At 39.3% G+C, this 16,136-nt stretch overlaps 1 protein-coding gene across 5 annotated transcripts; it reads left to right on the forward strand.

Moving 5' to 3' along the window:
• Positions 1-1,700: 1,700 nt before the first annotated feature.
• Positions 1,701-10,235, forward strand: NXT2 (nuclear transport factor 2 like export factor 2). 5 transcript variants are annotated; one of them, XM_064278669.1, is made up of 6 exons: positions 2,614-2,738; positions 2,940-3,024; positions 4,014-4,100; positions 6,124-6,177; positions 6,330-6,474; positions 7,557-10,235. In XM_064278669.1, exons 2-6 carry the CDS (start codon positions 3,010-3,012, stop codon positions 7,736-7,738), a joined length of 483 nt encoding a protein of 160 aa, XP_064134739.1. In that variant the 5' UTR covers positions 2,614-2,738; positions 2,940-3,009; the 3' UTR covers positions 7,739-10,235. The 5 variants fall into 5 exon arrangements, with proteins under 5 accessions (XP_023409681.1, XP_064134739.1, XP_064134738.1 ...); XM_023553913.2 differs by lacking the exons at positions 2,614-2,738; positions 6,124-6,177 and adding an exon at positions 1,701-2,096; XM_064278668.1 differs by having other exon boundaries at positions 2,644-3,024.
• The last annotated feature ends 5,901 nt before the right edge of the window (positions 10,236-16,136 follow it).

Below are 16,136 nucleotides of genomic sequence, written 5' to 3' on the forward strand. Positions count from 1 at the left end.
AAAGGAAAAAGAGACATCAAAAGACACACACAGGGGGAAGACAGTGTGTAAGGATCTATCTACAAGCCAAGGAATGCCAAGAAATGCCTGGGGATGCTGGAAGCTGAAGGAGGCAAGCAATGCTCTTCTGAGCAGACATAGCATAGCCCTGCTGACGCCCTGAATTAGGACACTTAGGCTCCAAAACTGTGAGACGATAAGTGTCTGTTCTTTAAAGTCACACACTTGTGTTTTTGTTAAGACAGAAGTAACTAAGACAGGTACTAATACTATTATTATTTCTATTTTACAGATGGGAAGACTGAGACATGGAAGGGTTAGGTTACTTGCCCAAGGTCACAGAGCCAGCCCCTCACCCTTATGCAAGTACACAAAATTATTTGCAAAAATTCAGTGCAAAAGTCTGAGGCTTCCTTCTACCCCCAGCTCAACTGTCCCTTTGCAGTGCCTCCAACACTCACCTATATGCCAGTACTATTTCCTCACTCCAATAGCAACCCTTCACAACTACAGGAGAGTTTACATCCATTGGGGTTCAGGGGACATGTAATGGGGGAAAGCTTCATGGAGGAGGCTGCACCTGACCTGGACCCTGAAGGACAGGTAGAAATAGAGGGGACAAACATTTCCAAATAAGCACAACATGAGCAAATGCATGAATAGCAGAATGTCTAAAAGAGCAAAGACTCTGGAGTCAGATAGTTGTGGGCAGAAATCCCAGCTTCACAAGATGTGTCATCTTGGCCAAATTACTTAACCACTTTGAACTTTATATTTGACCAAATTAATTAATTCTTTGAAGTTTATGTTCTTAAAAATGTAAATAATAATGCCTCCATCTCCAGGAGCTGTGAGGATTGAAAGAAATCATGTACAATGCTGGACACACGGTAAGAAAAGCAACTACCAATAAAGCAGTAAACCTGAGTTATATCTGGCAAACTAGTAGTTAACCTTGCCAGCGGTGTTGAACAATAAGAATGAAATCTGGAAAGGTAAATTGGGACCAGACTAAAATAGGTATTTAAGGGTTAGGAGGGTTTAGGAGAAAAGAGAATAGGGTGAACAAAGTGGAAGTTTGTGTATAGATGAGAGAGAAAGAGAATAGAGAGAGAGAGATACAGATAGAGAGAGAGAGAGTGATTGATTCATTCCAATCAGAAAAATGACAGGAGATTAATGGAATAAAAAAAGAAAACCCAAGTTAATGTAGATCTGAACAAAAGTGAGGGCAGTGTGAATGAAAGGAAGAAGTTGCTTTAAAGAATAGGCAGAACAGGGCAAGTTAATTTGAAATCTTTCGTAATTCATTAATGTTTTCTTTATTGTCTGGCACTCCCTTTACACTGTGAACTTCCTAAGGATAGGGACCATATCTGTTTTGTTCACCACTCTATATCCAGAACCTTACACAATATCAGGCACATAGTAAGTGCTCAATAAAAGTTTGTTCAGTGAGTTCATGAATTTTGATGAGGGGGAGGAGGGGTAAAAAAAAATCCAAGAGTTCAAGCATAGATGAATGAGAGAATACAGAAGTAGACTGGACATGCAGAGGAAATAATGAGTGTAAATTCTGGATTCTATGAGTTTGAGGATCCTGTAGCGCATTCTGGTGGAATTATGTGGAAATGGAGCTCGGAGTATTGTTCCAGCCTGGAGACGTGCTGTTGCAGTTTATTAGCATACAAGTTATCTATTGCGATTATGTGGGAGGAGGGAGGTTTTAAATTAGAGCCTACACCGGAAGTGATGTCAGTAAGAGAAGCGCAGAGGAGGGGAGTATTGTTCCAGGCTGGAGATGTGCTGTTGCAATTCACTAGCATACAAGTTATCTATTACAATTATGTGGGAGGAGGGAGGTTTTAAATTAGAGCCTACCCCGGAAGTGATGTCAGTAAGAGGAGCGCAGAGGAGGGGAAAAGTGCGCCAGAGAAGCCGCTGCAGTTCGAGCGAGGCTAAAGTGAGGCCAGCTAGGGGAAAAATAAGATAAAAAGTATGAAGAAATCCCGAAAAGATTTCTCTTGGAGAGACAGACGAAGAAACCAAGGAAGGTCTGACCAGTATTATGAAGGGCCACAAACCAGCCAGTCACGGTAAGCGATATCTAATTGACAAACTAGAAGTTGTTGGCGGCTTTGTGACGAGCGGTTTTAATGAGAGATGGGGAGCCAGATTCCAGGGGTAGCTAAATTGCTTGCTGGAGTCTCTACTAGTTTGTGACCTTAGACAAGTTATTTACCAGTAATCACTCTGTGGCTTGGTTTCTTAGCTATAAAATGAAGATAATAGCAATTATCTCATGGTTATTGTATGGGATAAGTGAATATAGGTAAAAATGCTTAGAAAAATACCTTTCATGTGGTTGCCCCGCAATAAAATTCTAGCAATAAGAATTCCACTGAGGCGTTGGGGATTAATTCTGTGAGGATTTCGATTCTTCGAGAATGTTCCAGAACTCTAAACTGTTCTCGAATGGTCATGCGCACTAAGGTTGCGCGCTTTTCCCCAAGCTCCACCCCCTTTTTTAATAGGCTACAGAGTCAATGGTCTCTCATCGTCTTCTCATTGGTCTTCAGTGGGACTTGGTCCCGCCTTCTGGAGCAAATAAGTTCTCTCATTGGCCCCTTTCGATGGTGCCTTTTCTCTCTTGTTCAAGGGCTCGCCATTGGGAAGTTGTTTATTTTCATTTAGAGTACCCAGTTTACAAAAGCAAAGTTATTTTTCTTTCTTTTAAAGTAAGTACTGTAAATAAATATTAAATGAATAAATAAGGCGGATGGGAGGGCAGTGTCGGAACTGAAGTGAGATAAACTTAAGGTTGGACCGTCGGGTGCTTTTTAAAACGGACAGCCACTTCCGGAAGAGAATGGGCGGGTAGAGAATTCTACGAGTTTGGCGGGTTTTGCGCTCTTTCTAAGTGTGTGATCTTCCTGAAGCCCAGAGTCCCAGACACGTGAGGACGTAGTGACGCCGCCACTGCCAGGCCGCGCTGCTTTTGTCTCCCCGATGGCCATGTCTGTGGTGAGTGCCCGTGCAGGGTGCCTGGGCGCCAGGGTTTGGGCGGCTGAGGGGAGGGGGGCACCGAGCCGGCCGGCCGCTAAACACTTGGGCAAGTGGCAAACCGGGGCCTGACCCGCCGGGCTCGGGGCGGAACCGCTCTCTGCAGTCGGCCTGCCTTCTCCGGACTATGTAGTTGCTTTGTAGTCCTGGGAAGGAACCTACGGAGGGGACTAGTCCGAGACGAGGGTGTTGGAGTCTGTTCATGGTTTGGAATCTTTTTCTCTCGCTTATCTCTCTCTAAAAATCACTTTAGCTCACCTGAGAAAGAAATGAAACTGGTGATTCTTTGATCTTAATTCTAATAATAGGCCGGGCATGGTAAATGTCTAGGGAAGAAGGTTCTTAAATCTTTTGCATAAGAAACCTGCTATCAGTGTTTCTTTTCTTTGGTTTTACAATTCTTTACAAATGTTCTTGAATGTATCTGTAATGTGAGAAGGTTTTCTAAGTAGGGTTACTTGTTTTTCCAAGTAGTTCTTTGAACTTCACCCCTCCCCCCATCAACTTTTGAGTTTGGTCGCAGTTTCTCGCTTTAAAAGAGAACTCAAAACTTTTGTGGCTTACTCACTGGCAAATTCACCTTTAAGGTTCAGGAAGCGTCATTTTTATTAAGGTGAATATTTTGTAAAATATTGAAAGCTTGAAATCCTTACTGCTCGGGTAAAGATTATAAATTTATATGTGAAGATGAAAAAAATCAAATTCACTAACGAGAGAAAATCATGGCCTAAAGACATGCACCTAAAATAGTGAAATTTTAAAAAATCGGAAGCTTTCGAGACCTAATTTTTAAAATGCCCAAATTTATGTGAAATAATGTGGAAAAAAAATTTTTTGTGTGTGTACAGCTACAAAGTGGTTGAAAATGAATCGTCAGCCTCTGTTGGTGGTTTTGTGTTTGTAGGGGATTCGAGGAATGGTAATCTACGCTTCTGAAATTTTTCTTGTAGGATTTTAAAACTTATGTAGATCAGGCGTGTAGAGCTGCTGAGGAATTTGTCAATATTTACTATGAGACAATGGACAAAAGAAGGCGGGTGAGTGTTATAAACTCTGCTACTCTTTATTAAATACCAGTTCTTTTGTTAGCTACCCATTCATCTGACTTGCTAAAGTGCTAGCTGTGGACTTGCTTTCTAAAACCACATTGCTTAGGAAAAGATTGGTATGGTATTAATGGGAGTGTGGGCTCTCAGATCATATCCCAGCTTTGCCCCTACCTAGCCCTGTGGCCTTGAACAAGTTACTAATCTCTCTTAACCTCTTTTTCTTTTTAGGGTGGAAAGTAGGAATTAATTTAAATACCACCTAACTTGGAGCCCAGTATATGCTTACTTACATACGTAATCTTTTCTTTATTCCCATAACTTAATTGATACAATAGTTAAAATAGTATCAGTGTTAGTGATGGGGTCTGCTTTACAGAGAATGTTTCCTGATTTGCCCCTTTTATTTCCTAATTAGTAGATAATCTCTCATCAAGGTCCAGTGCTATAGCTGGCTCTCACTAACAGGATCCACATGGCTTGGATTCCTTTTGTCTTCAGCAGACCTAGTTCTCACTTCATCAGCTTTTTGTTGTTGTTGTGATTTATCCCTGAGCCGCATTTTCTAAGTATTCCAGTATGAGTTCAAGTGAGTCTTGCCTAGGTCTCTTATCAGCATGTAACTGTTTCAGAGAATCTCTTCAATCCTGTAGGTAAGGAAGTTAATGCTCTATTTCTAAAAATCTTTTTTTGTTTGTTTTTGTTTTTAAAGCAGAACATAGAAGTTGTTCCTGGTACTGATATTCAGTAACATGGGATGGGGCAAGGGATATGACAGTGAATGTTCATTGTGCTTTGTCTTGACTATTTATTGTGCCTTGCTGCTTCCAAAAAAAGACAACAGTTTGTTACTAGAGTCAAGATACCACGTGTTGGCCTATGAATCCAAGTTAAATTTTAAAATTAAGCAAATAGTGTGTCCTCTTGCCCGAAAAGAGTTAACTGTTGAATTTTGCCTTAACTGGGCCTTAACTTATTTGACTTATCAAAGGCTTTGTGTAAGCAAATATTCATGGTTCTTTTGAACTATGTTTGAAGTATGCTGATAAAAGTAGCAAAAAAGGAACTGATTCTTCCTCAAGCATATAAACATTAAGATTATTCAGGTTTTCACTTGTATCATGCTAGGATTGAAGTATAGTGGTAGGGCTTGGTTGACAACTTAAATTCACAGAATTTCTTTTATGGAGAAGGGGGAGAGACTAAAACTGGTTTGGCACTGCATGTGCTTGGAACTTGGTGATCACTTTATTTTACTAGAGAAAGCAAATCATTAAAATTCTTCGCTAGTTTGCATGCGGGGTTTTCTCATTATGGCTAGAATGAAATATGAAGAAAAGTATTATTCACTTGTCCAGTTCATTAAGAGTAGAGTAATACCTATTTAAGGCCAAGATTGTAAGGCAGAAATTTTGTTCACATTGGTTTCCTGTGGAGCAGGGGACATGGGGAGTGAAGATGGAGGTGGTGGTGGTTGTTAGGTGAGGGCTTTGAACCAGTTCAGTCGTGGCTGATGAAGTGAAATCAGAACAGACCAGAATTTTTAAATTTTCGGTGAAACGGAACCAGAAAATTACGGGTCAAAGCCCTGGAATGGGAGACTTGGAAGAGGTGTAATGAACCCTTTCAGGAGTCTGATGCAGGAGATTGGATTATTGCCAGGACTGTGGAGCGCAAAGCACATTCAAAGCATCGTGGTCTTTGAGCAGGGCACCGCTGTTTGCAACTGTGTGGGTCAAGAGATTTGGTTGCTATGCAACTCGCACGCTGTCCTTATTTTCTACGAGGGAGAATAAGTTTCTAGCAGTGCTTCAACCTGTAATTTTCGCCATTCCGCTTATTGTTCCGCTTCAGCCCCATTTTAAAAATTCAGGTCCGTTCAGGTTTCGCTTCATCGGCTGTGGCTGAACTGGGCAGAACTGGTTCAAAGCCCTGTGTTAGGTGCCATTGCATTGATTTTTAACTCATAGTGACTCCATTTGATGGAATAAAACTGTCCCATCTGGTTTTCTAGGCTGTAATCTTTATGGGAAAACATTGCAAGTTCTTTCTCCCGTGGAGCCCCTGGGTAGGTTTGAACCACGAACCTTTCAGTTAGCAGCCTAGTGCTTAACCACTGAGCAATCAGGGCTAACTACGAAAATGTTTGTATATCATTTGTAAACTTTTAATCCAGTTCTGTAAAATGCTTATGCAGAAACAATCTTTTTTTCTTTTTAGGCACTCACCAGGCTGTATCTGGACAAGGCCACTTTAATATGGAATGGAAATGTTGTCACTGGGCTGGACGCCCTAGCTAATTTTTTTGAAATGTTGCCTTCTAGTGAGTTCCAGGTCAATATGTTAGATTGCCAGCCAGTTCATGGTAAGATCAGGGTCTTCCAAGGTACTTTTTTTTTCTCTTCCTTTAGTGACCATTGAGCTTTTAGACCAAAAGCAGTAAGCAGTTTTTTGTGGTGGAAGTATTTACTTAGGAAAGTTAAATATTAAGAAAAATTCAGGTGTCTAAGGTTTTGGTGGGTTGTGCAACTGTGCTTTATTACCAGTTAAATTGAGGCTAACCATGATTTTTGTTAATGGAGATGAGGGATTATCTTTTCACTAAATAGATGGTTGCCTGCTGTGCCCTGAAGTGTCTCCAGAGAAAAATTATACCATCTCTCTGATTAATGTCTTTTAGTATCTTCCAAAAACCCATTGCCATGGAGTCTATTCCGACTCATAGTGACCCTATAGGAGAGAGTAGAACTGCCCATAGAATTTCTGAGGCTGTAAATCTTCACAAAAGCAGATTGCCACATCTTTCTCCCACAGAGCGGCTGGTGGGTTCGAACCATCAACCTTTTGGTTAGCAGCAGATCCCCTTAATCACTGTGTCGCCAGGGCTCCTTTTAGCGTCTTACAACCTGTTAACATTTTTCAAAAGAAACGTACCCTGTTATGTAAAAGGATTACTTTTGGCAAGACGGAATTTGATTCAAGGTAGATTGATGCAGTTTATAAGATTCACTTCCAGGTGGGGTCTTAAGTGTCTTAAGTAGTGATTCAGGGTGACTTTTTTTCTTTGTAGTTCTTGAAAAGAACAATAGCTTCAGATTCAAAATGTGAATGAGCTCCAATAGAAACTCAAATAAGTATTAATAATACAGCAAGCAAATGGTCCCACACTAGATATAAGTCATTTTGAAAATATGAGTATCCAAAAACTTTTTGGACTGAAAATAATTTCAACATCTTTGAAACGATTGTAGTATTTAGTTTTCTGAGTTTGAGTCTTTACAGATTATGCTTTCAAGGTAAAGAAATTTCATGAAACTTTAGTGTAGAAGCAGTGTAGTTTAAGCCTGAAAATCTGCCTATTTGGGTTAAGAAACAGACCTTTATTTTTTTGTGTGTGGGGTTGGGTAAAGAAACTGACCTTTCTTTTTTTTGTGTCTGTGGGTAAAGAGCAAGCTACCCCGTCGCAGACCACAGTTCTTGTTGTGACCAGTGGAATTGTGAAGTTTGATGGAAACAAACAGCACTACTTCAACCAGAACTTCCTGCTGACTGCTCAGTCCACTCCTAACAACACCGTGTGGAAGATCGCAAGTGACTGCTTCCGTTTTCAGGATTGGGCTACTACTTAAAGGGGTAAAGGTCCATTCTCCTGTAGTCCATTAGTTGCAGCAACTGAAATTTATGTGAATTAATCCATTTCACTGTAGAAGTACTATAAATTAGTATGTGTTAAAACTAGATTTCTTTAATATCTTCAATTCCTCGCAGCACCTTTTCTAGCAGCTGCCAGTTTGGATCATTGTCCTTAAGAACTTTAACGCTAGTTTTTTACATGCCTTACGTACATTCCACTAATAATGTTTTGATTTTAATATTAAACACATGGTCTCTGTACTAACATTCACTGTGAATTCAGCCCATCGCAAAAATCAAATCTTTTATAATACTGTCCATGGGTTATCAGCACAACGTAACTCTCTGGGAGCGAGTGGGGTTTTTCTGGTCATTAGGTTAGTTTTGTAGTAAAACTTACACTTATTTTCAGTAAACACTGGTAATGCAGTTTTAATATATGGCTTTTTCATATCAGCTCAATGAAAGCATTACTAAGATTTGCATAACTACTCTGATATACTAGAATTGCATGTAGAGATGTTCAGTAGCTCTTTTAATGTGTTAAGTACTGTTTTATGTTAGCATGTTTTTTTAATGAAGTGAATTAGTAGACTATAGAGATGTATAATGCTCTCGGTTGATACCTTGAGTACTGAGTACAATTTGGTGGTTTAAAAGCAAAGCTTCTTAAAAAGATTTTTTTTGGCAGCTCCAGGTCTATAACTTTGGGTTATGAGCGATAGTAGGACTGATAGCTTTAATGTGAGAACGGAGAATGAGAAATGTCAAGATCTAAGGTTAGAAGCAGAACTAAGGAGCGGTGGCCAAATACTAAATTTTGGGGACTTGTTTTCTACCTCTTAACAATGTTTTAAGTCTTATTTTTAGGATTTAAATCACTAGGGTAATCGATATCCTTGCCAAATGGTCACAAGTGTCACATTTGTTCTAAACATGATTTTTTAAAGTTTTTCAACTTACCTCATACTTATCACCAATATAGGTCTCAATTTATATTCAAGGACTTATGGGGGCAAAATGTCAGCAATAAGCCTAACCCTGGCAGCTGGAGTCTTAACAGGAAAGTTAGAAATAAAGCCATTGCCATTAGTAACAGGACATATCTCTTAACCTCTGTCTCTTCCGTGTAGACTTCAGGCCAAAACTCTACAGTGTATTAATGCCCCACAAGAAAAGTGATTTTACCGCAGCGTTTTACACTGTCAACTGCATTATTTTTTAATTATTGGAAATTCAGAATTTCTTTTTGTGATTTATTCTTCCATATGGCATTGAACAATATCTGTTTTTAAAACATTCTGTTTCTGTTATGTGGCTCACTCTTTGACTTTTTTTTAAGAGAAAATGAAGAACAGTAGATCTTTATAAACCCGTAAACTTCAAAACACCAAATTGATTAATTCGATGTCTCTCAGCTCTAAAGAGAAAGAAACCTAGCTTTGGTTTTTGGTTAAACTTGAAATATCTTTTCCATTTTTTAATTGATTTTTAAATGTTTTTACACTGTAGTACCAGCTTCATTTCTACATTGAAACTCACTAAATTTTAAAACCAGCAATTCATTTCTCTTTGCCCCAAATTGCACACTACATTTCTGCCATGTTAACAAAATAAGGGGCTGGAACTGAAATTTAGAAATTATCCATGCCTTCTTGTAGTACTGATCAAAACTTACACATATTCTGCTCAAAATGAGCTAACTATTTTAAATTGGCTTTTTAAAACCACAGCTTTAGCAACAATTTGAATGCCAAACACTACCCCTCACCTTAGGGAGAATAGTCTCAAATACAAGCTACATATAACTAGCAATAACTGACTTGAATAAACAGTTGTATACTATTCACTAGTTGTACATTTTTAAGACTTGCATATGAGTGCTTTTTCCAGGTTCTGTATAACTTCAATTGGTTGGAACTACTCTTATGTGGACTATACTGTATTTTTAACATGCTCATATTTTTGTACCTTGAAAAAATAAAATAAAGTTTGCCTTGTGATGGGTTTTATCGAGTTCATTTTGAGATCTTTTGAATTTTTTAAGGCTCCGGAGCAGGTATTTGTTTCTTTACAATATAAGGTCTTTCAAATTTAACAAAATGTTAGAATGTTGAAAACAGTGGTTGACAGCTTGAACTTTTTCTTTGTTGTCCTGTCTCTAGTCTACCCTATTCTCTTTTCCTACCAAGTATTCATATTCCTGAGATGACCTCTGAGGTCGAAGGAAGATTTTTTGTGAGAAGTTGGAAATTTTAACCTTGAGGAACTAGCCAGAATGCTCTTAGACAGTCGAAACAAAATACAACTGTTTTCCAGGAAGAATGGTCCCATTATCTTTAATTCTACATTAAAAATATGTTAGCAGACACTTTTGGAGAGGAGTGAGAAGAGACAAAAACCCTTGAAATCAAAGACCATATTTCGTCTCTTCAAAGATGCGTGTATTTTTCATATTTTAACGCTCCTGAAATACTGGTATGATCTTAAATCAATGGCGTGTCATAGTTCAATTGGGTTTTTTTTTTTTTTTTTTTTTTCGTTTTGTAATGGTGCATAAAATAGTGAATCTTACAATTGATGGCATCTTAGATTGATGAAATACAGTAATAAGTTTTGCCAAGACAAAAATGGTTAGGAATCTGCTTAGGTCTAAATTTGGAATCATTAAGTGAAAGAGGCTGTAAGCCTAAGATGTTAGAAACTCATAACCCAAACTCTGTCACCATGTTATTTGTATTTCATGACTAGCCCATGTGGTTGGATCTTATTTAAGCATGCATATTTCCTTGGTGAATTTGAGTCATCGTAATAGTTTGCAGGTTTTTGGAAATTACCTATTAATGTATGATGTACCTAAAAAAGTAGTCGCAGTAAAAGGTAAGTGGCATGTTTGGGACAGGAGCACGAAGTCAGAAGTGAAACAGGTACTGCAAGTTGTTTTATTCCGGAATTTTGCAGAATTGACTATTGCCTGAAGTTAGTGAGGCAGGAAATTTGATAGAAGGGAACTTAATTTGCTGATTTTGTTGTAACACAGTTTGTTCTACAGGAGTAGAAAGAAGCAGCACGGATGTAATTTAACATAACCATGTGTATTTAGGGGAAAATGGTAGGGCATTTGGCTTTCTGGTTTGACAGTTGGCTCTGTACAATAAAATATTTCGTCAAAACTCTTGATACTAAAATCTGTATTCTAGTAATTTCTACTAATAAATACTTTCCCCTCTTTGCCAAATGCAGCTTTCTGTACAAAAGAGTACTTGGTGACTATCAGTGGGCTATATAGGTCAGTCTTCATTCCTAGAAAAGTACTAAAAGGAAGGGAGAGGTATCGTTTGAGTAAGATGTGTCATTTGGGTCTTTGGATACATCATACATCTGGGATTGAGGTACAGTTGTTATTATTTGTGGATTCCATATTTGTAAATTCACCTACTTGCTAAATTTATTTGTAACCCAGAATCAATACAGCACTTTTACAGTCACTGGTGGACATACACAGAGCAGTGAAAAAATTGAGTCATTCAGTGTGTACCTTCCCAGCTGAGGTCAAACAATGCAGTGCTCTGCTTGCTTTGTCAGCTCTTGTGCTGTAAACAAGTATCCTTTTCACAGTCTATTTAGTGCCATGTTTTTCACTTTTTTTGTGCTTTCTGTTAGTGATTTTGTTGTTTAAAATGACCCCAAGCATAGTGCTGAAATGCTGCCCAGCGTTCCTAAGAACAAGAAAGGTGTAATGTGCCTTACAGAGAAAATACATGTGTTAGGTAAGTTTTGTTCAGGCATGAGTTACAGTGCTGTTGGCCCAGCATTTATGAATCAACAATACGGTACATCCGGAAAAAGGAAGAGAAAATTCGCCAATCTGTACATGAAAGTGCTAAAGTAACATCTATAGTGCATGATGAAACTATGAGAAATACAGAGAAGCAGCTAAATTTGTAGATTTATGAGATGACCAGTGAAAAAAGCATAGTAGGACAGCATTGTGGGGCTGAAATCCAAAGAAATTATGATCATTTTACCTAGAGTCAGGAAAATGTTAAAACTGTTCTTGGTTAATGTTTAATTATAAAGAGATACTGCATATAATTAATCATTTGTAAGAAATAAGGTGTCTTTAAACAGAAACACATAAATCAAGGTTATATATTGATCAGTTGATGAAAATGTTGTGATCAGAGGCCCACAGTACCCTAGCCCTGTATTTTCCCTAGGGCAGTGGCTGAATATTTGGTAATTCAGTGTTCTTGGTGACATTAAATAACAAGAATTGACTATATGTGTTCTCTAGATCATTGACATTCAAACTTTTTACCATGACTCATAGTAAGAAGCATATATTACATCACAACCCAGTATACAGATGCATAAATATAACAAACCAATTTAAAAAAAAAAAAACACATCCTTCCTGCAGTGCATTTCTGGTATTTTCTATTTCATTCTATCCATTTTATTTTTAATGCTGGCCATAACCTGCTAAATTGGTTTTTATTACTTCCTAATGAGTTTTACCAGCAGTTTGAAAGGCACAAAAATAGAGCAAGCATAGTATTTTCACTATCACTTTTTTTTTTCTAGTGGTGGTTTGGGGTTGGCTTCTAAAAAGTGGTGCCGTGTGTCAGTGATGGCAGCCTGACTTGGAATTGATTAAAAGTTTTTCTCTTCTCGGGCCTGTCATGTTCGTTGAGGGCCGTAAATAGCAGCACTGTTTTCCTCCCATTCCTTTGGCTTGCACCTGAAGTTCAGAGCTAAGAAAGCAGACGTTTAGATTAGTCTTTAGGCAGAGTCTGGGAATAGGATGAGTGGCAACAATGGAAGGAGTTGGAACAGGGAAGAGGCTGCCCTATTTCAGATATCCAACCAGAAAAATGAGAAGGCATTCCAGCAGAATTCCTTTGAATGTGGTTTGATACTACAAAAAGTGTATTTCTGTAGATTTTAAGTCAATTTCATGTGTTTTTTGCCTTTCCCTCCCTCCCTGGAACACGCCAAACATCTGCATATAACCCCTCCGGATTTGACAAAGGCTTGTTGGTCTCTAAGGTGTAAACCCTGGTACCAGACCCAAAGGAAATCTGTATTCTAAGGCCATTCTGACCTTGATTAGCTTTGTGACCTTGGGGGATTCACTTACTCTCATTGGGTCTGTCTTCAGCTGTTTAGTGTAGATACTATTTGCCCTGTCTCCCCAAGTGCTTAGGAGGATCAAATAAGACAACAAATGTGAAAATATTTTTGAAAAGTGCAAAGTTCTGTACAAATGCAGTAGTTCTATTTTTGGAAATGTTTAGTAGAACCATAGGCTTGGTGCTTGGCTTCACTGTCCCCCCACCCAAAAAAAAAATTGTTTCTTGTAGGGCAAAATCAACTGATACGGACTGCTGTCTACAACCAGACATTTGTTCTAAATCTTGCTCCTGCCCTTACAAGACTCTTACCCACCTCCACAAAAAGCATAAAATTAGATTGATGTAAATAGAGATGCCAATTTTACCATAAAAAGACATTCAGGGCCTTAATGGGAATCAAGGATAGCAATTTTCAAATGTATTTTTTGAGAAGTCTTTCTGTAACCGGGAAAAGTAAATAGATGTAACATTATTTTTTTAAACATTATTGATTACAACTCCCTTGCTCAACGGCAGGAAATCAGAGAGAAGCCTGCAACACTTAACCAAGCCCAGGTGCGCAGTTCACTTTGGAGCCCTGAGCTGCCTTAGGTGGCCAACATGCTCTTTGTTCTCTTGACCCTTTTGTGTCGTTGCTCAAAGAGCCTCTGGGATTGATTTCTTTAATATGCTATCCTATCCATCTGTGGTGCCCAGAATTCCCTGTGGTCCAGGCCCAATCTTAAAGCTAATAATTCACTGGCTTTGCATGTTGCTGGGGAGAAAAGGCAACCCTGGAGGAAGGGACTAGAGGAGAAATTAGCTGGGGGGTAGGGACAGTTGGGAAGATGTTTTCCAAACAACTGAAAATGAGGGGGAGAGAGACCACGGACAGTCTCCCCTGGACAGGAAATTTATGATATAACTCTAGGAGGGAAGACACAGAGGTTAAGGAAGCCCTTACACCTTTAAGAATTGCAGTTAAAAAGCATATACACTGAAACATCTCTGGGAGGCCAGTGGCAAAACTAGGAACTAGGGGCCACCTACCTCTGTTCCCCTTTCTCTCATCCTTCTGGGACCCTATATTATGCTTCCCAAGACCCACCACCATTGCAGGTTCTGGACCTATTCATCTGTTCCCCCGCCCCCAAATCTTTATGGTCTCATCCATTCCATCTCATCCCATCACAACGCCTTTGCCCAGGGCTTCGACCTGTTCATCCTGGTTTGACTGCCTGCTGAGAGTTTGCATGTCTACCCCAGATATACTGAATCACTACATTTTAACGAGATCCCCAGGTGTTTCTTAATGTATACTACTTTCTAACAAGATCCCCAGGTGATTCTTAAATACATGTATAAGATTCTTATATACGTATAAAAATCACCTGGGAATCATGTTAAAATGTCGATATATATGTAACACTCACCTGGGGATCTTTTAGAACTGTAGATTGTGATTCAGTATTTCTGGGGTGGAAATGCAAATTCTCAGCAGGCAGTTAAAGTGGGCCGAACCGGTTCAAAGCCTTTTCTTTGCCCTCAGAGTCATTCCCTTAGGAAACCACTCTGCTTTCAAGTGAAGTTTGTTCATAAACTCATTATAGAGGTAATTAGCTTTTGTCTCTTGGGGTTGTTGCATTTTGGCTGGAAACAGAATAATACCAGAACTCAAAGAAATGGCTCACTAATCATGACACTTCGGACATATTTTATGTGTGAGGGGTGGGAGGGGTTTGATTTGAGAATCAGAAGGACCTTTAGTGCCCCTAAAACTACATCTTGCAGAAGGTAAATGTCTATAATTTATCATGGAATAGAAATTAGCCCAATATATAACCACTCAAATCTTATGCATTCTTTTGACTTCTGTATACTGTGGTAACTGGCTTCCATCCCCCTGACACACTCTCACCTAATTGTTAGTGGGCTGAGAATGCCCCAAACCGGGTTTCTGTCCCCATGCTGCTTAATAGCCTGCAGAGTCCCTTGAGCGGCAGCCTAGGAAAATAACGTGTCAGAGCTCGCAGTCAGGGAAGACTTGGAAGAGAATGGTGGCCCCGTCACTAGTTGTGTGATCCTTTGTTGTTATTGAGTGCTGTTGAGTTGACTCCAACTCATAGCAACCCCATATGACAGAATATAACTGCCCCATAGGGTTTTCTAGGCCATAATCTTTACAGAAGTACATCTTTTTTCCTGCAGAGCCACTGGGTGGGTTCGAACCGCCAACCTTTCTGTTAGCGGCAGAGCACTTAACCATTGTACTACGGGGGGGATCATTTACCAGCTTATTAATCCTCTACTGGCACCTCAGTTTTCTCGTTTATAAAAAACAAAAACATTGCTGTCGAGTCGATTCCAACTCATAGTGACCCTATAGTACAGAGTAGAACTGCCCCATGGGGTTTCCAAGCAGCTGCTGGTGGATTTAAACTGCTGACCTTTTGGTTAGCAGCTGTGCCACCAGGGCTCCCATTTATAAAAGAGAGCTAATAATACTTTTTTTAATAATACTTATATTGCAAGGTTGTTGTGAGGCTCGAATAAGATAATAGCTGCAATAGCTAACGTTCATTAAGCACTTACCATGTGCCCGACTATACTAAGCACCTTACCTGCATTATCATCTCATTTGACCTCACAGTAACCTTAGGAAATAGGTACTGTTGTCATCACCATTTTGAAAATGAGAAAACCAAGGCTCAGAGAGTTAGTCACTTGTCCAAGGCCACACAGTGGCAGAAGCAGGATTCAAACCCAGGCCTTTATGATTCTTAACCATCATGATAGCATATAGCCATTTCACAAATGGAAATGAAATGTTGTGTTGTAGCTGCTTAGAAAGGACCCCTGGTGGACGGCACCCAATAACAACAGCTGCTTAGAGCCAAGCTTGGGGAAGACTTAGCTGCCTATACACTCAGCAAATAAATTGTTTGCAATTTAGAGGAAAATGTCATTACTATAAAAAGGTGCCTTATGTGTTCTGGTGTACAGTGTATATATGCCAATGATCATGAAGATGGCTCATGAAGATGGCACAGGACCCGGCAGTGTTTTGTTCTGTTATACATAAGATCACCATGAATTGAAGCTGACTTGATGGCAACTAACAACAAACTGTATATGTGTCCACACATTGTATGTCTTGTTAGCATCTTATCTTCTTGCTCTCTGGCAGGAAGACTCCTTAAGCCAAGGATAAACACAATTATATATATATGTCATATTAAGGGTGACATATAAGGAAAATATAACAGGACATGGTGGG

This window comes from Loxodonta africana, chromosome X (assembly GCF_030014295.1).
Source record: "Loxodonta africana isolate mLoxAfr1 chromosome X, mLoxAfr1.hap2, whole genome shotgun sequence".
Lineage (NCBI taxonomy): Eukaryota > Metazoa > Chordata > Mammalia > Proboscidea > Elephantidae > Loxodonta > Loxodonta africana.